Below are 23,165 nucleotides of genomic sequence, written 5' to 3' on the forward strand. Positions count from 1 at the left end.
GTCACTTTGCCAAGGAGAGTGTGGGATGGTGGCGTCTTTGGACAGTACAGTCTGCCACATCCAGCCTGTATAGGAGGGAGGTGGGGATTAATGTCCGTGGGGCCATCCTTAACCAACGAGGGTGGGAACAGGCGGATAAACGCAGGCCTCCTGTCCTTCAAAGGGACAATTCTGAGGTGCACTCGACAGGCTCTTCAGAGGGATCCCAGCGGGATTGAGCCCCAACTGCCCACAGTGGAACCAGCTCAACAATGCCCCCTTAATGGCCTTGTGCTCTTTCCCCATCTTTATCTCCCTCTACCTCTCTGCTACTTCCTCCGGCCATCTCCCAGCTCTGGTCTTAGGCCTTGCTCTCCTGGGCAACCAAACCAAAACACTCAATTTCCTCATTTGGAAAAAAACCCTTAAATCAGGCTATAAAATATTGCACCTGGCTCCCGGGCTGATGACTAATCCCACAGGAATGGAGGTGAAAGGGCTTTGTAAACTGGGCGGCCCCGAAACCGAAGTGAGTGAGTGGTCACTGTGAGCAGAGGTATTCCCGAGGGAAGCACGGGGACTTGGGGGCTGCAGGGGTGGGACACCCAGGCCCCTGTCATCAGGGAGTGGTGACCAGAAGGAACGCTGCCGCCTTGGAGGTGATGAGAGGTGAGGACAGAGAGGTGGGGGGAAACGGGAAAGGGGGTGCAGACACAGGGGCTTCCTGGAGTGTGCAGAAGTAAGGAGTGCTGCGTCCCTGCCCTGCCTACCAGATTCAGGTGACTTGGCACAATGAAGTGACTCACCGGGCCGACGCAGCCTGTGACAAGGTCCCTCAAGATCATCCACCCAGTTTTGCAGGAACTTGCCCTCGTGGAATAAACTTCACCTCCTGAATTGGCCTCTTCCCGGGAGGAGAGGGACTGAATTACAATGGGAGGGTCCAGGATTCTGGTTCACTTGCCCTCCATTCAGTAAACATTGAAAAGCTGAGCCCTTTTCCACGCTGGCCAGCTTGTGGTCTGGAGCCAAGGTGAACAAGCCACTCCCTGCTCTCTCAGAGGCTCCAGACCCAGAGACAGCTTGCACAGCATCGAAGCAGCCGGCTTGCTGAGGGACGGGCTCTGGGCCTGGTGAGGGACATCTGACCCAGAATCCGGGAGCGGGGGCCAGGAACTGTGGAACTCTTCCCGGAGAAGCTGATGTCCACCTTTAACTCCAACAGGTCTTAGAACTCAGCTAGGAGAGAGGAAGGGCATCCCAGATGAAGGAAGCAGCATGGGCGGCCTGGCTCATTTGGGAAACTTCACTGTGTCTGGAGCCCAGAGAGGTGGGGGAGTAGGGGTAGGGGGCGGATGAGGTTGAAGAGGGAGACAGCACCAGGAGAGCAGTGGGAGCCCCAGAGGAGTTTAAAGCAGGAGATAAAGGGGGTCAGATTTGAGTATGGGCTCCAGCCTGCTGGTTGCAGTAATGGCCTGGTGGAGACCTGCTCAGGGGCTCTTTCATTCATTCAACAAGGGCTCAACCAGGCATCAGGCCCTGTGCTGCTGCGGGGGTCCAGGTGAGGGGCTGTAGTGGCCTGGATGGTGGCCAGGATGGAGAGAAGGGGCAGAGATTCTAGGGAGGCGCTCTCACTGTGTTACACAAACACATCCTGGCAATTCCCAAACTGGCATCTGGTTCCTGGACCAGCTGTGTATGAATTTGGAAACTGGGGACCTGTTATTTCAGGGGTGGACAGCTGATTGGCAGGGCTGAGCCCAAGCCTCAGGGGCCCCCAGAGAGGCAGCCATTCCTGGAGACCCACCCAGAGCAGCACAGCCCAGCCTGCCTCCTTTCTCCCCCTGCCTTTGCCCCAGGCTCCAGAAAGCTTCCCCGCAATGGTGGCTGATAACCTTTCCAGCAAGGGGGTGAAACACCCCGGTTTCTTTTCCTAAGTGACTCCTGCAGGATCACACAGGAGCCAGAGGCCCAGCTGGGACCCAGAGTTTGTGCTTATTTCCTATTTCTGTGCTCCTCTCCCTCTCAGGTTGCAGGCTCTTTGGGCGTAGGAACTGTCTCCTCCATTTGACTGTGGGTTTTCTGAGGGTGTCTCCCCCAACACATCAGGAGCTTTCCGGAGGGTAGAAGGAAGAGCGGAAATGCAAGTCAGGGAAGCTGTTTTGCTGCCATTTCATAGTTGTTTGAATTTGTGAAAAATCCTGTATTTGCCTCAGTCTCCTCATTTGTAAAATGGGGTTAATGATAACACTACCTGTTGTGAGGATTAAAAGACATAAGATAGAAGAGACATTAAAAGAGCCTCGGGGGTATGGGCAGGACAGAAATACCAAGCACAGACCATGAAAAACAGCCGGAAATGAGAGCAAAGGGAACCAAACTGTAGGCTCCATGAATAGGATCTCTGTTCATGTTACACGCTGCAGTTTTCCAGGTGGCTGGGACAGAGCCTGGTCCATGGTAGGTGCTGGGTGAACATTAGTTGAAGGAATGAATGGAGAGTACAGGTGGCAATGGTGGAGAGCAGGGTGCCAACTCACCACCAGGGTGGGAAGGCTTCCAGGAGGGGGCAGGGGAGGGCCCAGGCCTAGAGGGCTGCTGGGAGTAGGCGTGTCTGCCTCAGAACTCATGAAACTCTGGGGGTTCAACAATACACCCCCGTAGTTCTGACCAGGTTATGAATCTGGTGTCAACAGTGGGATTTCCCTGCCAGGGTCCTCTCCCTCGACTTCTAAATCACTTCCTCCACCTGCCATCCCCCAACAGCTCATGGGCACAGTGACAGTGACAGGAGGGTTCACGCCCCTCCACACACGGTACCCCTCCTCTGCCCTTGATTCCTCAGGAATCCCTCCTGGGCTCCACCCTCTGCTCCAGCTGCTGTCCCACCTTGTTTCCAGACCTTTCACTCAGAAAGCGCACCACTTACCTTAGCCGCAGTAGACCAAAACTACACCTTAACCCCAGCCTTCCCTGCTTCTATCAACTATAAGCAACTCTGCAAAGCTGTGCCTGGTCAAGTTGTACTCTCTGAGCTTTCATCTCCTTCACAGCAAAGGGGGCCAAAAGCCCTGTGCCCCGGGGGGTGCTCCGAGCCGCCTGTCAGAGGGCTTTGTGAGAAGGCCAAGTGCCACGGTAGTAAATAGAATTGTTACCTTGAGGCTGGAAGGGGCTAAAGCAAAACCAGTTAAGTTTGAACCTGTGCGTGTGTGTGTGAGAGAGAGAGAGAGAGAGAGAAAGAGAGAGAGAGAGAGAGGAAAGTGGGAAGATGTTTTGGCAAAGGGATGGATGGTATCAAGTCATTACAGAACCTGTTGATATTTTAAACACATATGATCCTTTATAAATGCAGCCACACCCTCATGAAAAATGTGCTTCATTCCTGAAATCACAGAACTGTAAACTTTTCCCAGCAGACTGAAGATTTTAACCAACGTCCTGTGTGGTGTGGGAAGGGGACCCTGACACTGCTGTGGAAGAGGCCAATTTCTAAACCGTTGAGACCACAAAGTCTGACAAATCTTCCTGTTAAATGGATGCATATGGGCCCAGCTGAGCCTGTCCACTCTTCTTTCACGTCCTTTCCAGCCCACAGTGCCCAGCCCTTGAGCTCAGAAGGCCTGATCTCCGGGGTCCTTCCCTGGCCCACCTTCCTGAACACAGAGGCCCTTTCAGGGGACGCCAGACGTGCCACAACAGAGCAGGTGATTGTGAGCTGGTCATGGGGGCTGCATGGGTTTGAACCCAGGCTCACCATCTATGGAGATCTTCCCTAAGTCACCTTTCTGTGCCCGTTTCTTCGCCTATAAAATGGGGATGTAATACCCACCTCACAGGGCTATTGCAAGATCAAATGAGTCCATTCACATACTATTGAGCATAAAGCGTGTAGAACGGGGTCTGGCAGACTGGCGACATGAGCTGCTAGCCACGGTCCCCCCACTCCTCTCCCCTGTCCTCATTCCAACCTGTTAACTGTCACCTCCTCCAAGAAGCCCGCCCTGACCACATCTTACGTAGCCTGCCCCTTCTCCACCTCCCCACCTCTTTCATTTTCTTGTCCCTTCCACACCACCCCAGTTCTCCCCTTGACTCTCAGGCTGTCCTCAGTCCTCCCAGACTGCCCCCCCATTTGCCCCCAGCCCCTCTCCCCCCACCCCGCAATAGCACGCATCAGACTGGCTTGTCCATCTCATGTTTTATTGTAAAAATGTTAAAATAAATTACATTTGACATCATTGCCAGTATGTACATACAGTGTGTGTGATTCCAGGACAGCCAGCAACACCCCAGCCAAGTGGGGTCAGGAAAACTAAGAAGAGCTCGTTAAAACATTTCACAGAAAAACAGAAGGCCGCTCCTTCCCACCCTGATGCTGGGCCATCATACCCCTGGGTTATAGGCTAAGTGGGGATGGGTGGGGTTCTGGCCCTCTTTGGTCCTGCAGCATTGGGGAGGGGGTTGAGAGGCAGAGAGGGTGTCTGGGTGGCACCTCCTGCCCAGCATCCAGTCGCCTGCGACCAATGCCCCTCCCCAATTCTGACACCATGACCTTGGCTGAGGTCACCGAGAAAGGCCCAACTGGGTTGGGGGATAGGAGGGTGAACATTGGACATCCCGATCCTTGGGACCCCACTCCTGCACCTTTTCTCCCCTCTGGCTCTGAAGCCAACGAGAGAACAAAAATACAGCAATTCATTTAAAAACTAACAAAACACAACATGCAGGGCAGAGTGGGCTGGCCCAAGGGTGCACCTCACGAAGAAGCCAAGAACTCTGCCAGCCCCTCACCAGAAACAGTCCATCTGCAGTTTCACATTATCTTTTGCTCCTCCCATTGCGAATCCTTTCTTTCTTGCACAGACAGACGGACAGAGACACACACACACCAAACAGCAGCTGGAGGGAGGAGGCTGATTCACATATTTGGACATTCCCCACTTGTGAGCCAAGAGTGATCTGGGGAGCGGTGAGGTCACGGGACGGAAGGGTGGAGGCAGGTTCAGCCGGAGCTGAGCCCACTCCTGCAGCTCCCCCGCTGCCAGCTCCAGGAGCCCCAGCCTCTCTTTCTGCCACCACTTCCTGGGAGGCAGAAGCCCACGCCTGCCATTGCTTGGCCAAAGGGTGTCTGGGACAGGGAACCGGACTCTGGGCTGCGCCCCATCCCAGTAAATCCACACAAGGGCTGAGATGCTGGGCCACACTTGGGACTTACTCTGAGTTCCCCGTAACGGGAGTGTTTCAGCACCTGCCTGTTAGCTCCCCTTCCCCAGATGGCCTCCTCCCTACTGAGGTCTGCAGTATGGGCGACAGCCAGGCAGACGAGGTGGGACTGGGGGACGGTTAAACACGTGCCCCAGGCGGGGCCCCACTACTGCTGAGGTGCTGAAGTGCCCAGCCCCCAACCCCACCAGGGTCTTACACCACCCTCACCCTCTCTCTGGCTCAGTGCTGGGCGCACAGGAACCTGTTAATACTGGTGAACTCAAACGGCCAAGGCCCCCAACCTAAGAGAACCGTGAGACAGTCTTAACTGAATGACTGGGCAACGACCCACGCAGGTGCAGGCCTCCCCGGGATCAGTCCTGCCAGCCCACGCGTCCGTGAACCACCAGATCCCCCAACCATGCTCAGGACAGACGCCTCCCGCTGCCAGGGCGCCCGTTCCGCTGGTGAACAGAGGCCCTGTCCTGGGTGCCCCATGTCTGACCGGTAGCATCTAGCTGCAGGGGATGAAGGTGAGGAAGGCCCCTGGCCCCCTACTCCCAGTTCCAGGGCCACACCCCACCAGGGGCCAGGGTCCCAGCCACAGTAGGACACCCCAGGTTGAGGAGAAGAGAAGCCATGGAAGGTGGGGTGGGGAGCCGGCCCCACCTCACGTGCCTTTGGGGCAGTTTGCCTTGTTGTACTCGTTCATAAGCTGTTCGTAAGGCACGGAGAGCTCTGACTCAGTGCTGGTGAAGGTGGACTCATCCGACGAGGGGAACTCGCCCAGGTTCAGGGGCACCTCGGCCGTGGCCCCCTCCTGGGGCCTCTCCTCCCCAGCCAGGTTGTCCTCCAGTGAGGACTTGGAGGTGTCCTCGTCCGAGAGGCCGGCCTCCTCGTTCACAAAGGTGATGCTGACATTCTGGAAGATGAGCGGGTGGTAGTCCTGGGCGTCCCACGGCTCGCCCTCCTCGCTAATGCGGTCCAGCTGGTTAATGAGCTCCTCAGAGGTCGGGGAGCCCTCCTCGGGGGGCCCCGCCCCGGCCTCCTCGCCGGGTGGCCGAGACACATGGCCTTTGCTCCTCAGCGTCTGGGACACCTCTTCCAGGCTGGGCACACGGTTCTTGGAGTAGACCACCAAGGGGGTCAGGGAGGTGGGCAGGGCTGTCAGCCCACCCCCCTGGGGCCCCAGGCCCGGCCCTGGGACCCGCTCCCCACCCCCGCCCGTCTTCATCGCCTTCTTCCCGATCTGCTTGATGAGATCGTTGTAAGTCTCCTCCTTTTTCGACAGAAAACTGAAGATGTTGACGTCCTTGGACGCCGCACCCCCTGCCACCTGCAGGGCCTTCCTGGAGTGTGGGGAGCTCTCGAAGGACTCCTTCCGGCGCCGCCGCCGCTTCTTAATGGCCTTGTGCACCTCCACAAACATGCTCACCTTCCAGTTGACAAACAGGGAGAGCCAGGCCAGCCCCAGGTAGATCCAGAGCTCCACGAAGTAGCGGTACAGGGCGTGGTAGTTGGCGCTGGGGTTCACACCTGAGGACGGGTCAGGAAGCCCAGAGGGTCAGGGAAGGGCCAGCGGGGACCCGGAAACACACAAAGGCCAAAAGCCGTGTCACCTGAAAGTGGACACAGCGCAAGAACACAGAACACCGATACGGATGCACCAAGAAAGAAAGGAGGCCTGTGCTAGAAGCCGGACGCCCCATCGTCCCGAGAACCCTGGCCTGGTCACTCACGTGCCTGTCCCAGACCCCTGCCTGAGCTTCCTCAACTATCAAAGGTCAGGAGAGTGTCTCCCTGGGGTGGGGGAGCTTCAAGGGGGAGGGGCTCTGGGGAGGCTGGTGATGGAGCCGGCACTCAGGTCAGGAGCTAAGCCACGAATGTCGGCCTTTCAATGATTCACCGACACTGACACTTGGCTGTTTTGTGTACTTTTTGGGTGTACGTGTTACAGTTCAGTTAAAACCTGGTTAGAAAGTAAGTGACAGGGCAGCTGGCATCCTTAGTGGGGATGGACTCACTAAGTTAATATAAGTGAGGATGACAGTTGGGCCCGGGATGTCCCAGAGCACGGGTCCTAGCAGGAAATATCCTGGACGGCCTTGATTCTCCTTCTGGTGACGTCTGGCCTGCCTCCTGACTTCCTGTATCTACCCTCGTCCTACTGGTTCCTCCTACGGCCTGGAGGGCTCTGCCCTCTCCACACCCCCACTTCCGTGGCCAGGCTCCAGACACCTGCTCCAGGGAGCCCTCCCAGGTCACCCTGCACAGCTCTGGTCACTCCCCTACCCTCCAGGATCACGGAGATTTCACTTTACACTTCCAGGCATGTTGATCCACATTATTACGTATCCTGCGTCCCCCTTCCTGCCCTGAGACTGGGAGAAACTTGGAAAAGGAACTGGAGGAAGGGGGCCACTTCCGGAGTGGGGCTCCCTTAGAGCAAGGGCTGTCTCCCTTCCAGCCAGGAGGTGCTGTCAACCTTGCTCAGGACTCCGGTCCTAAGCAGGTTATGATGACAACCGGGGCACACTAATATAACCGGGCCCTATCCACTGCACCCATGAATAGCAACTCATCTGATTGTCCAAAACCCTGTGAGGTATGCACCGTTACTTTTTTTTTTAAACCAATTTTACAGATGGGGAAACTGAGGCAGTGGTTTGGTGTCTTGCTGGAGCCGAGAAAGTATGATTAAACACCCTTCCGTGCTTCCCTGATACGAAGGGTCCTCCTTAGCCTGCTCTGGGCCCCAACAGCTAGACAATGGCAGGGCTGTGCGTCCTTCTAAATTTCTCTCTTAAGACAGCAGGCTCAGATCTGCCAGGGTCAGTGGAGTGTTCAGGCCTCTCTTTCCTGCTTCTCCCACCCACTCAGCCGCCCCCTCCCAGCATTCCGAGTCTCCCCTTACAATGGGGCAGGAGGGTAGTGACCTGTCCCTGGCCCTAGGAAGGGGGAGGGGAGAGATCGGAGGTCCTGGAGCAGAGGTGAAGGTCAGCTGGGCAGGGCAGCAGGCACTGAGGGAGCAGCCACTGGGCCAGTGCAGCCAAATGGGGCGTCAGGAAGATTAAGAATCAAGATGCTGTGCAGGCCACAGGCACAGGGACATGAGTGGCTGGAGCCGACAGACAAAGGGGCCAAAGAATCTTATCGCCCGTGTGGATTAAGTAGGGGAGGAGTGGGAGGGAGGGAGGGTCCGGGCCCCGAGGGAGCAGGGCAGCTTGGGGGAAGGCCTCTCTGGTCTTTAAGCTGCCAGTGGCAAGAGCAAAGTTTCTGGTCTCTGAGCCAAGCGTCCAGCACAGCCCCCTCAGCGCCTGGGAATGATGGGAGGAGGCAGCTGTGACGTGGACCCTGCAGGCAGAAGGCTCTACCTCCAGCCCCGAGTGCACCTAAGCACCTAAGCTCAGGAGACGGGGGAGAAGAGAGGAAGAGACCAGACGCCAAACACGAACAGAGAAGAAGGAGGGAAAATCCACGTTCCAAGAAAGAGAAATAGAAAACGTCTGCAATTATTCTGTGCCTTGGTTTCCTCTTGCAACTGGCAGGATCCCACTGGGTGGAGGCCCAGGACACTGGACGCCTACCAGGGCCCCCGGTAAAGGCCAGCTGCATTGAAATTGGAGGAGAAGCAGAGAAAGACAGGGTGGGGAGGCAGAGGCAAGGGGCAGGACTCACCGGCCACGAAGTCGCCGAAACCGATGGTGGAGATGGTGATGAAGGAGTAGTAGAGGCCCTCGATGTAGTTCCACTCCTCTGTCACCATGAACACGAAGGGTGGGATCACCAGGTGGACCAGCACGCCCCACAGGATGAAGATGGCCGTGCACGTGATCTGCGCCTTGCGCTGAGGGGAAAGGGTAGGGAGACCAAGTCAGACGGTGGTGGAGACCGGGGGGAGCCCAGCAGAACACCCAGAGGGCCGAGGAGGCAGCCAGAGGTGAGGCCGGTTGGGCGCCAGGCCTGGGAGGCTCACTGCCCAGGGGAGGGGGGTGGTGGTGATGCTCCCAGCCTCACCCAGGAGGGCAGCGGGCTCTGAAACTGCTCCCCTGCCACCTGTCCTGACACTTCTGTCCAATTCTTAGATCCTTCCCACCCCCTCATCACCTGCCAGGGTCCCCCCATCTCTGCCCAGGACCTAGGGGTGGGGACATACCAGGCTCACGCCTCTCTTGGTGAGGAACTGGCCCAGCCTCTTGGCACGTCCCCCGAAGAACTTGCCCAGGGCACTGATCCACGTCAGACAGAGTGGCACCCCAAAGAGACCATAGAAGACACAGAAGAGGCGCCCGGCGGGGGTCTTGGGGGCCACGTTGCCATAGCCTGAGGAAAAAGAAGAGAGTGAGGCCAACAGAGCCACGGCGGGGGTGATGGACCCGGACTCGGAGTGGCACCTCCCTCGGCCGCCCCCGCCACACACCCAGCCCGAGGAAAGCCCATTCCCTAAGACCACATGACACTGATTAATATCAATGCTTCAGAAGTGAAATTTCCCTTGACCATGCTATGATCGGGATCATTTATAGCAACTATGACGGTATGTCTCCTCCGTCAGACTGGGAGCTCTCTGAAGGCGGACTAAGCCTCCACCATCAGCAAGTCCTCCACGAGTCCGTATGGCACCCTTGCGCAAGCTACAAGGTACAAGTTAGTAGTTTCTCTGGGTAGACACCCCAGAAGCACTGTGGTAGACGGTCTCCAAAGACGGCGATTCTTAATTCCGTCCCTTCTTATGCTCACATCCAGCTGGCCTCTGATTCCCCTCCCTCTGAATCTGGGCTTTAGTGACCTGTTCATGGAATGTGGCAGAAGGGACCCTGAGTCAGTTAAATCCGTATCAGAAGCCTTGTTGCTTCTCCCCTTGATCTCCTGAAATGCTCACTTTGGGGAGTCTCCCTCTTGAAACCCAGCTGCCATACTGTGAGATGCTCAATCATCCCCAGCTAAGCTCCCCAGCAACAGCCAGCATCAACTACCAAACATGCAATAGAAGAAGCCATCTTGGACTTCCAGCCAACTGGGCTTTTTTGGATGACCACGGCCCCAGCCACTCCAACTACCACGGCATCAGAGACCTCAAGCAAGAACCAACCAGCCAAACCCCATCAACTCACAGAATGGCCAACAATAATAATAAATTGTGTTTTAAGCCACTAACTTCTGAGGTGGTTGGTGATGCAGTCATAGATGACCAAAACAGACACCCAGACTGGTGAATAAGCACGGGGTGCATTTGTGCAGTGAGCAACCTGCTCGAACTCTGGCTGTCAAGCTGTGTTGTTTCTACTCCAAAGCCCAGGTCAGGACTTCTAGAAAATAGTCTCCTAAGCATGGCCAGTCACCAAGGACTTACTAAATCTCCAGGGACGTGTCAGAAGGGCAGAGTGCAGCTGGCCTGATCTTAACCTTGACAAGGCCATGTGACCAGAGCTGGACTCTTACAAGATTCTGGGGAGCTCGGACGTGGAAGTAGGTATCCTGAAGGTCCCAGAAGACTTACCGATGGTGGTAATGACCGTGGCTGCAAAAATCATTGCGTTGGGCCAGTTCCAGTTGTTGAAGGTCTGGTTCCCTGTGATGGCCACACCCTGTCCTGCAGCATCAGATACTATCTAAAAAGAGAGACACAATGAAGGTCAGAGAAGAGGTCAGCACTTTATAAACTTCCTTATAAGCATTCTTATTTAATCATCACAATAACAAAGTGACAGTTACTGTCTCCAATTTACAGGTGGTGAAACATTTTATAGAGGATCAGAGAGGTTAAGTGATTTGCCCAAGGTCACACAGCTGGTAAGAATATGAACCCTGGCAATCCGGCTCCAAAGTGCCTTCTCTCACTGAGCCAGTGCTTCTCAAACTTACTAGAATCACCTGGAGGACTTCTTAAGTACAGCCTGCTGGGCCCCACCTCCAGAGGTTGATTGAGTAGGTCTGGGAAGGAGTCAGAGAATGTGCATTTCTAACAAGGTTCCAGGTGATGCTGATGTTGTGGTCCCGGGACCACAGTTTGAGAACCGCAGCAGACTCTTCTGCCTCTGAAAGAAGGCAGATGTGATGCAGACAAACAGGAGGACCTCCGGAAAAGCATTCTACTGCAGGGTTGGCCTGGGAGGGACCGCCCCCCACACCCGACATGCCTTTCACCCCCACTGTCAGGACACCTGCTAAGGTCAGCTCGGTAAGCTCTTGGGTCTGTCCTCCGAGGGCGGACATATCAGCTGGCCTCCTTTCTCCCATGCCTGGGACTGTCCTCTCCCCCCTACAAGCTCCCCCTTCCCTCCCTTCTCTGGATCCCTTTTTCTCTGCCCTGGGCTGAGCAACTTCAAGGTTTGGGCCAGGACAGGTCATCAGAAGATGGTGTGTACTTTTCAGGGTGACAAATTCATGCTATGAGTCCCCACGGAGCTCCCGGCAACTATGGGTAGCAGCAGGTGAGAGGTCACCTGGGGAAGTACACTGGGAGGCACCCAGAGAGGCCTTCCTTAACTGTTCCAGGAACACAGGCAGCTGCCAAACCTGCTCACCGCCCAGGCCCTGCCCGTACCCCATCCTCCTGCGCTACCTCCCTTCACCCACACCCACCACTGGCAGGACCCGGACCTCAGAAGGTGGCTCCCGAGGAGGGGCCAGGATCCACTCTCAATTTGGGGTCCTGCCCCTGCCCCCTAGGAGAGCCCCAGGATGGACCAGCTAAGAAACCAGAAACTCAGCCAAATTGCCTCTAAAAATCAAGCCTAGGACCGAGAAAAGACAGGAGTGAGGGACGGAAGCAGGAGGGAGATGGAAAAACCGGAGTTCTCCCTGCGGCAGGACTGAAGTTTGGTGAGAAAAGAGGGAAGGGTGGGTTGTCCTGAAGGAATGTGCAGTTTGCAGCGGCAGGCCTGTGTAAACGGATCTGCAGACTTTGTAAGGAATTTTCCATGATGACGTGCTCATCTGACAGGCCGTCAAACCACAGGACTCACCGCCCTGCCTCCCCCTGCCATTTCCTGAGCATCTCTCTGCAAAGTGGGAAGTGGGGGCGGCTGCCTTCACCTGCCCTCAGAGAGCGGCCGCCAAGCCGGCCAGGCCACTTCCACGCAAAAGCACCAGGACGTTCAGATACGAAGAGGCCAACAGGTCTATCCTGTTGGAGGTCCACTCAAAAGGTTTTCTAAACCATGAAATCCACGTTCGAAACAGGAGAATGAAAAGTCCCAGGGCCCTGAATGTTAATGTTAAACAGATGGCAGGGAAAGCAGAACTACCGGCTCCCTTTGGCCGCAGCCTTTGTTATCTCAGATATCCATCTTCGGGGGGGGGGGCATGGGGGGGGGGTTAGTGCAGCATTGTCAGGAAGCACAGCCCAAGACGGATGACAACTGACCAGGAAATCGTGGGCCTGGGGCACCACCCCTGGTCATCCCCATGGAATCCCGGAGGAACAGGAAAGATGTCAGAAGACAAGTTGCCCCCCGCCACCCTACCCCCTGCCTTCTCATACGAACGAAAAGGGTGGATTCTAGAAACTCAAACCTGAACTCTTGCTGACTCTTCTTTGGAGACAGCAGAACGTTTGGCATATTCAAAGAGGAAGTGGTGGGCACTGGAAGCTACTAGCACAGGTTCACCAGAGCAAGTCGTGCTCAGCTAAGTGCATCTCCCACTCCAAAGAGGCTGCAAAGCCTTGAAGTTCAGTGGAATGCAGTCAGTCTGGATAGCAGCAAGGCAACTGAACAGATGGGCTTAAAGATATTCACGTGGACAAGACAGAGAAATGTAGGGAGGAACCGGGGTTAATCCGGGTCCACGTAAAGGCAGATAAACAACCCCAAGAAGTACTGATCATTATCTGCCTGGCCTGAGGTCTCCATTAAGCCAAAGGCCAGGCCTCTTCAGCCTTTTAATCCCCAACACAGTAAGGACAAAGATGGCTGACCAGTTTCATCTACAAAGGATGCAAAACTGGGACAAGGCTGGGGTGGGAAGATAGCTAACACACTGCAACGGCAGTTTGGGACTCAAAATCATCTGGACTGGAAAAATGGGCCCAAACTAACAAGATATGGCTGTCTTTTAAATTTTTCATGTCTTACACTTTGGGTTAGAAGGCACTGACCCATACAGGGTTGAAAGGGAAAGTCCTTGGGTTTCAGCTGACCACAAACCAACCAACCAACACTGGTATGGCTGCCAAAAGAAAAGCAAATACAATCTCAGGCAGTGTCAATACCTTCTCTCTTCAGGGCTGGGAGGCAACGAGCCCACTGTCCTCTGTAGGTGAGGCCACATGGGGGGCACTCTGCTCCATTCTTGGGTGTCGGACTTCATGATATGTTAACCGGTGGGCCAAGGTGCCAGAGGGAACGGGGGTGGCTGTTTTGGATAACGAGCTACCTCAGAATGGATTGCCCTTGGCAGTCCTCCATTTCCGATCATGGAGAGTGTTTAGACCCAGGGAGACCAGCACACATCAGCGATGGTGAAGGTGTGACTGGAACAGGGGTTCTCAACTGGGGTGGTAGCACCCTCTGGAAGTGTTTGGAAATGCTGCCTATGTGCCGGGCACTGGTCCGGGCACCAGGGGGAGAGCAGTGAAGGGACGAAATCCCTGTCCTCCCCACACATCTACTCTAGTGGATGCTGGGGGTGCTCCTGACATGAGGCGAGCAGGGACCAGAGAGGTGAGATGCCCTGCCACCCACAGGACAGCCCCACACGCCACGACCATGCTGCCCCCACTGAGATAACACTGGATGGATTGCCAAAGGTGATCTGTGACTTGGGAATCGCTTAGTAAGGGCTAAGGAGACAACAGACGTTAGAGCTGGCAAAACAGGGTAACTGAAGAGGGCATTATGGTTGGGAGCTTTGCAGTAGAAAAGCTGGCTTCCTGCTCTTCACCCCACCAAGGATGTGTCCTTTGGGGCACAGCCCTCAGACCCAGCCTCTGCCCTGGGTTATCAGGGAGCCACAGCCCCACGTGCTGTCCCCCTGACCTCCATTATCTCTCCATGGTCACCCAGAGGGGGGGCAGACAAAGGGGACATTCTGAAGGGCCCTAAGTCCCCCAGGGCCAGAAGCACCACTCACCCTGACAACAGGCCAGTGGCGGTAGTTATGTCCACTGGTCAGGTCAGGAGACTGTGGCTGAGAGGTTAACTGGCAGAACTGGGCCAGGTTCTAGACTGTCTCTTGCAAGTCAGCCGGGCTCCCCACCTCTCTCCCTTCGCTGCTCTCCCTGTCCCTGGACGCCCCCAGCACCCCTGTTGTTGCCTTCGCTCTGCCCACGGGTCCCAAGCAGCTGGCCTGGGAATCAGCCTGGCTCCATCCCAATGCTGGGGAGACAGGCAGGATTTTAGGGCTGCCGTGCATCAGACGCCTCTTGTTGGGGCTTTTCTATATGTTCCCTGACGGGCTCTTCCTGCGATTCTGCCAGGCATCACTTGACAGAGGAGGAAAGCTAGGCTTGGGGAGCAGAGGTCCGGATGTGAACTTGGGCTGCCTGCTCCCTGCTCCCACCCCGTGTTGCTGTGGCTTCAGTCGGAACACCTCACTGGTTACGGTCAGGGTCCCACTGGCCGGTGGAGAGGTCCCCCAGAAGAGAGGGGCTTGACCCAGGACTGAGGCCATCCCTGGGTGAGGGGGAGCCACTGGACACAGCATCCCGTCCCCCGGGGTTAGGGAAACAGCTTTCTCAGGAGACGGCCCCTGTTCAGTCACAGGATTCTTTAACTTGGCTTCCAAATTCACACAAGACAATATCTTCATTTTCCACATATCCCTAGAGAGTGATGGGAGAGGGGGATGCCGCACACAGCCCAGGCCCGCCTCTGGTTTGAGGATGGAATAGAGCTCTCCTCCCCACCCGTCACCCTCATAATAAAGCGGCTGTGATTTACTGAGAGGTGCCTTCAGCTCATCTTTAAGGAGGAAAGAATCCTGCTGGGAAGACACCATCATCTTTTCCATTTTGCAAACGAGGACTTAAGTCTGAGAAGTTAAGAAAGTAGCCTAAGGTCGGGATGCTAAAAGCAAGGAAGCCAGGAGTAGAGCCTGCCTCATCTGGGCCCTGGCCGCTGGTACCCCACCCCTGTCCCACACAGGCCACAGGAAGGAGGCCAGTGCATACCTCCACCCCTTCGCACCACCTGGAAAAACAGTGCCCTAAAACCAGCCCATCCACTCAGACCTGAGCCCTCCGGGGGGAGACATTCCCGCCCCTGCCTGTGGCTCAGGCAACATGCTGCCCCAGACACCACCCTCCCAGAATCTCGCTGTCCATGCAATCTGGGTTCCCCACGGCGCCTCATCCCCCAGGGGTCCGGGGTTTCCTGTGCGGAGGCAGTGCCAGGCCTCCCCATCCTGGAGATTCATTCTGCAGAGTTGCAGGGAGGGCACATCCCGTACCTGCTGCCCACCTGCAGACACGGGCAGCGGGGCTGAGGTCGGGCCTTTGCCTTCATCAGGCCAGTGGGGAAAACAAGTCCAGGTGGCAGCCTGCCTGCGGACAGCAGCTAGGGGCACCCACAGGGCCACCGCCCTGCCTGCCTCCAGCTCCCGCGGCAGACCTCACGCTCAGGTCACAGGGGCCCCTTCCTGCCATGTAGGATCGGCCTCCAGGATGCCCTGGATGCCAGCCTCCACCGGATCCACGCTGCGTCGAGGTACACAAGCGGACGCCCCTCACCATCCTTGGCTGCATCCATCCCTAATTCATTCCGCCTCCGTTCACTTGGTGCCTCCGGCCTGGAAGGGGAATGAGACCAATGTCATGTGTGCACGGTGCTTGGCGGAGTAGGAAGAGCCTTTAATGTCCCTCTCACCTGGCCCTCCCAGCCACCTTGGGAGGTGGGCAGGGCATGGTGGATTCCTCCTCCTTTCATAGATGATAGCTCCTATTTGAATAGTAGCTGATATCTGAGCACCTATTTTATGACAGGCACAATCACAGCACTTTAAATCACTCGGCTTGTTGAGTCTTTACAACCTTGTAATGTAGGTACTCTCACCTCCATCTACAGCTGAGGAAAATGAGGCACAGAGGCTAAGTAAGTAACTTGCTAGGCAGTGGTGGAGCCGGAGTGTGAACCCAGGCAGTCTGGCTCGTAACCCCTGTGCTGTCCACAGCTGGGGAGAGGGGACAGGGGGTGCAGGGTGGGCTTCTCAGCTACAGAAGTGAAGCCGGGTCTCTAGAACACAACCAGGCAAACGCAAGGGAAACATCCATGGGAATGCAGAGACCACCCCCCAGAAGGTAAGCTCCATGAGGGCAGGACTTTTATCTGCGGTATCCCCAGAGCCAAGGACACTGCCCGGCACATAGTAGGTGCTCAACAAACATTTGTTAAAGAAGTGAGTAAACGAACTTGAATGAATGAGGATATCTCCTCTGACCTCGACTGGCTCACCCTCTCATGTCCTTCCTTCAACACCTTCCTAGCATTATTCTGCAGGTGGATTTAATAAATTCATCAGCAACAAGGGGCAGGGCTTTATCCAGCAAGAGGGCGGGAAGCACAGTCAGACCCCAGTAAGAGTGTGGCTGGCGGGGTCAGGGGGTGAATGCAGGGCATCCGACGTGTCGGGGGGGAGGGAAGGGTGGGGTCAGCAGGCTGCAAGAAGAGAGGGCAGGGGGGCTGAAGGTCCTGGGGGCCGGGGGCTGGGAAGGGGTGAGGTGAGGGAGGCAAACAAAGGCCCCCTCGTCCAAGAGGGCAGAGCGGGTGGCAGTGGGGCTGGGAGAGTCCCTGGGGTGACTGGAGGGACTGTCCCTCCTGCAGGAAGGGGAGGCCTGCCCCCTCCAGAAACTCTCCTAGGGGGCTGTGGACGTGTGGAGAACAGGGAAAGGAATATAAAGGGGGGGCGACAGGCCTCTCTCTCGAACCAGACCTGGCCCTCTTCTGGGAGAAGATCGTGGAAATGTGGGGCTGACCTGGGTGTGACTTGGGCAGGGGGCGGTCCTCTCTCAATTGCTGGCACCAAGTCTCTGGGTAAGTAACAGCCTATCAGCCTTAGTTCCTCCATCTGCCAAAAAGAGCACCTACCCCAAACATGAAAAGCACCTAGGACACTGGAAGCACTGAATGAACGTACCTGCAGTCAGTGTCATGAGGAAACCAGACCCAGTGGTGACCCGACACCCCGGGGGGAAGACCGCTTGTCCCCAAAGGTAAATCAAAGGTCGAGGGGTTTACTTCTCTGCACCTGCAGGACAAGCCTGGGTGAGAACAGGGACACCGAAGCTAGCAGGTAGGTGCTCCTGGGCCCCCGGACAGCGAGTCGGGGGACCTGGGGGTCGGGGTGTGTGTTAAGGCTCCCCCTGAGTTGGCAGAGGCACACCCAGGATGTGCCACCCCATCCGTCAGAAGGCCCATCTCTCCGGACCTCTGCCCGCCAGAGGCTCCCCGCCACCCTGGCCGGTTTCCCGCACAGCCAAGCAAGGCAGGCCGGCTGCGGAGGGAGCAAGGCCACACGCTGGTCCTCGCGCTGCGTTCCCCAGGTGAGGCCGAGGCCAGGCGTGGTGGCTTCTCTGAACCCCAGTCCTGAAGCCCCCGCCAAGCTGCCCCCAGCTTCACAAGGCAGCCGAATGCCCATCCGCCCCCTGCTCTGGGCTGGGCTCTTCCTTCCTGCGTGTCCACATCTGTCTGCACGTCCATCTGTTATCTAACAAAGAACCTCCTCAGGGTAGGGGGCCGAGGGAGTTGGGGGCGCTTCTGAACAGAACAGACCGAAGTGGAGATTAGTAAACCTAACGCAGGCACTTTTCAGGCAAATATATTAAGAGTTTGGGCTCGTTCAGAACAATGTTTTTGACCTTTAACACCACGAACTGATGAACAGATAAAGGGGGCAGGGGAGGGCCCCAGATCCCATGTACTGGGGCTCCCTGCCGCAGTGTAAGGAGGGGGAATGGGCAGGCAGGGGGCTGCGGGTAGAGCTCACTCGTCCAGCTATTTGGCCAGCCCTCCCTCTGACCGTCTTTCGGGGACTGTTGGCAGACCCAAAGTACCTTGGCAAGAAGGTGAGCACCTGTTACCTCTCTTATTCCCAAGACGAATTAGAGGACTGAAGACTATTATCAAAGCCCTCAATTACCTTCACTCTCACTCTCCCTCTCTCGCGCTGACTCAGCTTCTCAAACCTTCCTAAAGCGGGGGGCGGGGGAGGGGCATCGGAATTGTTTCCAGATGCTAAACTGAGGCTCAGAGACCTTGGATACCACCCGGTCCCTGAGGCAGCCGCTCTCATTCCCAGCTGCCCAATGGAACCACCTGGGAGTTTAAATAAATACCATGCCTGGGCCTCGCTCGCAGCTACTCTGTGCGGTGGACCTGGGCGCCGAGTGGCTAACAAGCTCCACAGGTGATTCATCCCCTCACCGCTGCCTAAGTGGGGGTGATGGGTGTGGGTGCCGGGCTCAGCCTTCCAGCTCCCCATCCAGGAGGGAGGATGCGCGGGCAGGGAGAAGGCATCCTCGGTATTCCTCCCGCCCTCTCCCTGCAGCCCAGGTGACCAGGTGTGGCTCGGGGGGCGGGCCCAGTTTATGAGTGGGGCACTGGCGAGGGCCCAGTGGTGCCACCCTGACACCTACACCAGCTGCAGGCCTGGCTCACCCGGGCCCTGTCTCTCCCAGGAGGGGAGCAGGTGTCTGCGGGTCAGGTGCAGCAGGGCCGCACCTCATCTCAGTTACGACCAGACCTGGGCTCTTGTAATGTGGACTTGGCAGACTTCTGGTTTGCTTATCTGCATTTTCAGTTTTGCTCCAATGCCTACCCGGATATTTATAATGTTTTTAGCTGAACGAAGGAAAGACAACTTGTTGCAGCCTCGGTTGGTGCACTAGGAAGTCAATGTACAGCCAGGAAGACCCCGGTGCGGCTCACGTTGCTTACCGAGACCCTCCAGGAACCCTTGACTTCCGCCAACGTGACTTCTCTGTAAAATGAGGAGGTTGGCCTATGACTACAGGGGTCCCCCTGTCTGGGGACAATTCACATTTTCCTCTGCCTAGAACCACGACTTCAGGGCCCAGTTCAGCACCTCCCAAGCTCCAGGAAAATCCACAGCACATTCGAGAAAATACATTTTCATTCTCAGGACTCAGCTCACTGGTCACCAGCTCCAGCTCTTCCTGAGCCCCCGGCAAGCCGGGCTGCCCGAGTCAGAAGCGAGCCCTATTCCTCATTCCCTCCCAGATCCCACTGCAGGATGAGGAAGGCGCCTCACTTCGCCTTGGTCCCTAAAGTAACCTGCCTGGTGCTGGCCAGGCTGCCCTCCCTCAGCCCAGGGAGGAAGCAGCCAGCCAGAGGACGCGCCTGGTGTACAAAATACAATCCCCCCAACCCCAGAAACCCACACACCCTCATCAGGCAAGGTGGAAAGTGTATCCCACCCTCACCCTCAAGGCACGCTCGAGGGGTCCCTACAGTACTGCTTCTTAACTTGGTTGCACGTGGAGATCACCCAGGGGGAGCCTGGGGAAATACTCATGCCTGGGTCCTACCCGCAGCGATTCAGACAGAAATGGCCTGGGGTGTGGACTGGGAACTAGGATGCTTAAAAGCTGCCCCAGGTGACTCTAATATTATGTACAGCCGATTTCAAAACCACTGCCCCAGACCCGAACTACCTTCACTCCTTGTTAGGGGGAAGGCCTAGTCCAGCCCCGCCCCAGGGGTCAGCACAGCAGCCATGGATGGATGACTGTCCTCCCATCCACCCTTGGGCTTCCCCTCCTGGGCCATCTCTCAGCAGCCTTTGCAGAGCTCAGAGGTGCTGCAAGGTCTCACGCTCACGGGGGAAAGCCCGTGCCAGAGGTGAGCGCGTTTTCAGCAGAAACCTCTGGGTTTCCGACTTTCTCAGGCCCGGGGGCCCTGCTTGCACTCAGGAGGGACAATGAAAACAAGGCAGGTGACCCTGCCCCCATTGTTCTCAGGCTGGGACGGTAACACTCCCCCCTCCCCCGGGGCAGCTGGGCGCCCCTCCCATGAGAGCTGAGGCCAGGGCAGAGCAGTGCAGGGACTGGCTGCCCCCACGGGTGGGCTGCGGGGGTTTGGCTAAAACAAACAGACGAGGGCTGGTGGGGCCTGAGCTCAGGATGGGACGTCAGCAAGTGTTCTCAGGCACCTGGAGGGCTGAGCTGATGAGTGAGACTGGAAATCCCTGCGTGTGCAGACCCAGGGGACCTCAAGGACCCAGTCCCGGTTCCACAGTCCTGCTGCCTGAGAGCCGGCCCTGGGGAGTAGGAAAGAGCCCCCTCCCACCCAAACACACACACCAGATAACCCCCTGGAGCCATGTTCTGAAACTCCACCCCCTGCCTCATCTTCTGAAGCGCTTGGGGCAGGGGGAACATGCAGTGAGGCTTAAATGACAAGAGGGGCACCTTTCATCCACCTGCAGCTTCCCTACCCCCAATTCACAACCACTGCCCTGCTCTGGGTGGCTGTGGCCCGACCCCATGGCCTTGTGCTAGTATCTCTTCCCTCTCTGGGATGCTTGGCCTGGATTCATGACCTGGCCCCTCCTCTGCCCCCAGAATCCAGATCCTGGGAGTATCTGACATCTTTCTACTTTGACTGATGCCAGCAGACATCTTCCTACTAGTGGGTCAACAACTCGAGGGCAGGAAATTACTCAGCCAGGACACCTCAAACATGCCAGGTGTGCAGATTACCCCCGTCCTTCCCCATAGGGGTATGGGTCACTAGGGAGAGAGAGATCCACGCAGAGGGTTCGGCTCCTGGCTTGTCCTTTCCAGGCAAGCCGGCAAACCTCTCTGGGTCCTGTTCAACTCCTCTGTAACAAGGCTGAGGAGGGCAAAGCCAGCATCTCCCGCCTCCTGGCCAAAACCCCATCCATTAATCAGGCACCTTTCATACCTACCACTCCTCTGGCCCTAATTTCATCTGAGACTCAAGACCCTGTGGGCAAGGCAAGCAAAATGGATATTGTTATTCCCATTTTTGTAACTGAGGAAACTGATCAGAGAGGGCTAGTGACACAGAAGAGCTCACACAGCAAGCTGATGACAAAGCACAGAGAAGAACCAGCCGGAAGCCCTCTGACTCTCAGTTGAGGGCCCTTTGCACCAAACAAGCAAGCCACCCATCCCCCTTCCTGGGACAGGGCTCAGAAATGCCAACCAAAGTGGATCAGGGAAGGTGAGTGACGGGAGACAGGCAGACACGGGTGACAGGTGATGGAGAGCTATAAAAGGGTGTGCAGTCACACCCGTGGATCTAATCCTGAGATGATTTTGGATGAGCGTATGCTTTGCTCCCCCCTCACCCAGAGATGCCTTAGGTTTACCCCAACCTGATAGTAGGGTGGAAGGAGCAAACACAGGAAGTCACCAGCTCCTCAAGGTTTCTAAAAACAGCCCTCAAGCAGGCTACAAAGGAGGTCGCAGGAACTGCTGACCTGCCATCTCCCCATCCTGGGCTGATGACCTGAAGGAGATTCATCAACAGCTCCGCAGCCCCACCCTGTCTGTGCCACCCTATGCTTCCCATTCTCCAGAGCCCCCGCCCACACATTAGCCTGGACGACACAAGCTGCTGATCCACTGCAAAGTCACACACGTCAAGTTTGGGACCCTCTGCAGGCGGCACGGGGGCAGAGCGGGGAAAGGCCTGGCCTTTGGAGCAGACACGCATGGGTTCAACTCCTGGCTCCATCGCCCACCAGCAGGTCACCTGGGGCATGTCCTCCCACCATCTGAGCTTCTCCTTCCGTCTCTGGAAAGCGGGGGTACCGAGACTTCCTTGGGTTGGGGTACAGATTACGTGAAAATGCACAGCTTGGTGCTGGGCATCCAGGATGCTCACTGGGTGGAAAAGTAAACTGGGAAGAACAGGGCGGTGGGGAGGCCACCTCCATTCCAAGGGTTTGTGCCCGGGCACATACCTCCAGAGCTGTGAACACAGAGCTGGCCAGTTGTCACCTGCAATGCCCTCCTTCCTGGCGACCACCACCTGGAAGATCAGGGCTTGGGACGGTACTTATCGCCCCATGACATTCTATCAGGTATCTGCTATCTGGCCTACTATTTATCTCCCCCGAAGGGACTACAGGCTCTGAAGGCAGAGATTTCACTCATCCCTCATTCCCAGAACAGAACCTGGCACCAGTAGGTACTCGGTATTTGCCAAATGACGACTCAGTCTCTGAGATGTATGCCTTCCACAACCACGCTTCCAGGGCATGAAGATGGGCGAAGATGGGTGCTGGTGCTGTATTTAACATGGGTTCTGGCTGGATGAGGTTGGCAGTCCTGGCAGGTGTGGCCACCCGGGGTGATGGCTTTGTGTTTCTCTGCCCAGTGCCTTTTCCTCACCTCACCCCACCCTACCTGTCTGCCAGGCCAGAGACCCCAGAGGTCCTAGCCCTGGTGAGTCAGCTGCACGGCAGACTTTGGAACCATCAGGATTCCTGAGGAAGGAGGCCGGCAGGCGGTGAGAGGGGGTGCCCAGGATGGGTGTCAGGGTTGAGGGCCACAGGTCCGCCCCACACCCCGGGCCCCATGCATGCAGCTGCTTCGTGGCTCCTCCAGCAGAGGGGAAAAACGATGCTCTGTTTCATAAAGCTCTCCTGAGCCCTGGGAGCTGCCAGCCCTGTTCCTCTGGACACAGACGCCTCCCCTGGGCCCCCTTGCTGGGTTCCTGAGGACAAGGCTCTCCAGCAACTGACACCCCCAGATTCCCCCTCCATGGGATGAAAGCTGCCCGCAGCCTCACCACATTCATCCCATCCGGGTACACCCACGCCCTTGGGAGAAGGATGAGGCCAACACCCTCACCTCTTACCCAGCAGAGGACAGCACCCCAGACCACCGTCAAACTGTCTCCACCCAGGGGCCCAAAAAAGGGACCCCTCTCCCTTCACCTGTGGCTGGCAGCTCCGGGTAATAAGTAACTGCCCATCCTTGAAGGCTAGGGTTCTGATGATAAGGGATTATTAAGTCTACCCACTTATTATAATTTGTTTAAGACGACCAG

The 23,165-nt window shown here is 56.6% G+C and overlaps 1 protein-coding gene across 3 annotated transcripts in view; it reads right to left on the minus strand.

Annotated features, from left to right (window-relative positions):
• Positions 1–4,158: 4,158 nt before the first annotated feature.
• Positions 4,159–23,165, minus strand: part of KCNK5 (potassium two pore domain channel subfamily K member 5) — a 36,421-nt gene continuing 17,414 nt past the window's right edge. Inside the window, exons 2-6 of one of the 3 annotated variants that reach the window (XM_032650060.1) lie at positions 11,050–11,222; positions 10,685–10,796; positions 9,341–9,507; positions 8,863–9,031; positions 4,159–6,720 (exon numbers count right to left, since the gene is read on the minus strand). In XM_032650060.1, coding sequence (XP_032505951.1) covers positions 5,855–6,720; positions 8,863–9,031; positions 9,341–9,507; positions 10,685–10,718 — 1,236 coding nt within the window. In that variant the 5' untranslated portion in view covers positions 10,719–10,796; positions 11,050–11,222 and the 3' untranslated portion in view covers positions 4,159–5,854. Of the gene's footprint in view, positions 6,721–8,862; positions 9,032–9,340; positions 9,508–10,684; positions 10,797–11,049; positions 11,223–17,259; positions 17,279–23,165 lie in introns of those variants that run through there. The other 2 variants (XM_032650061.1, XM_032650059.1) reach the window with 2 other exon arrangements.

This window comes from Phocoena sinus, chromosome 11 (genome assembly GCF_008692025.1).
Source record: "Phocoena sinus isolate mPhoSin1 chromosome 11, mPhoSin1.pri, whole genome shotgun sequence".
Classification (NCBI taxonomy): domain Eukaryota; kingdom Metazoa; phylum Chordata; class Mammalia; order Artiodactyla; family Phocoenidae; genus Phocoena; species Phocoena sinus.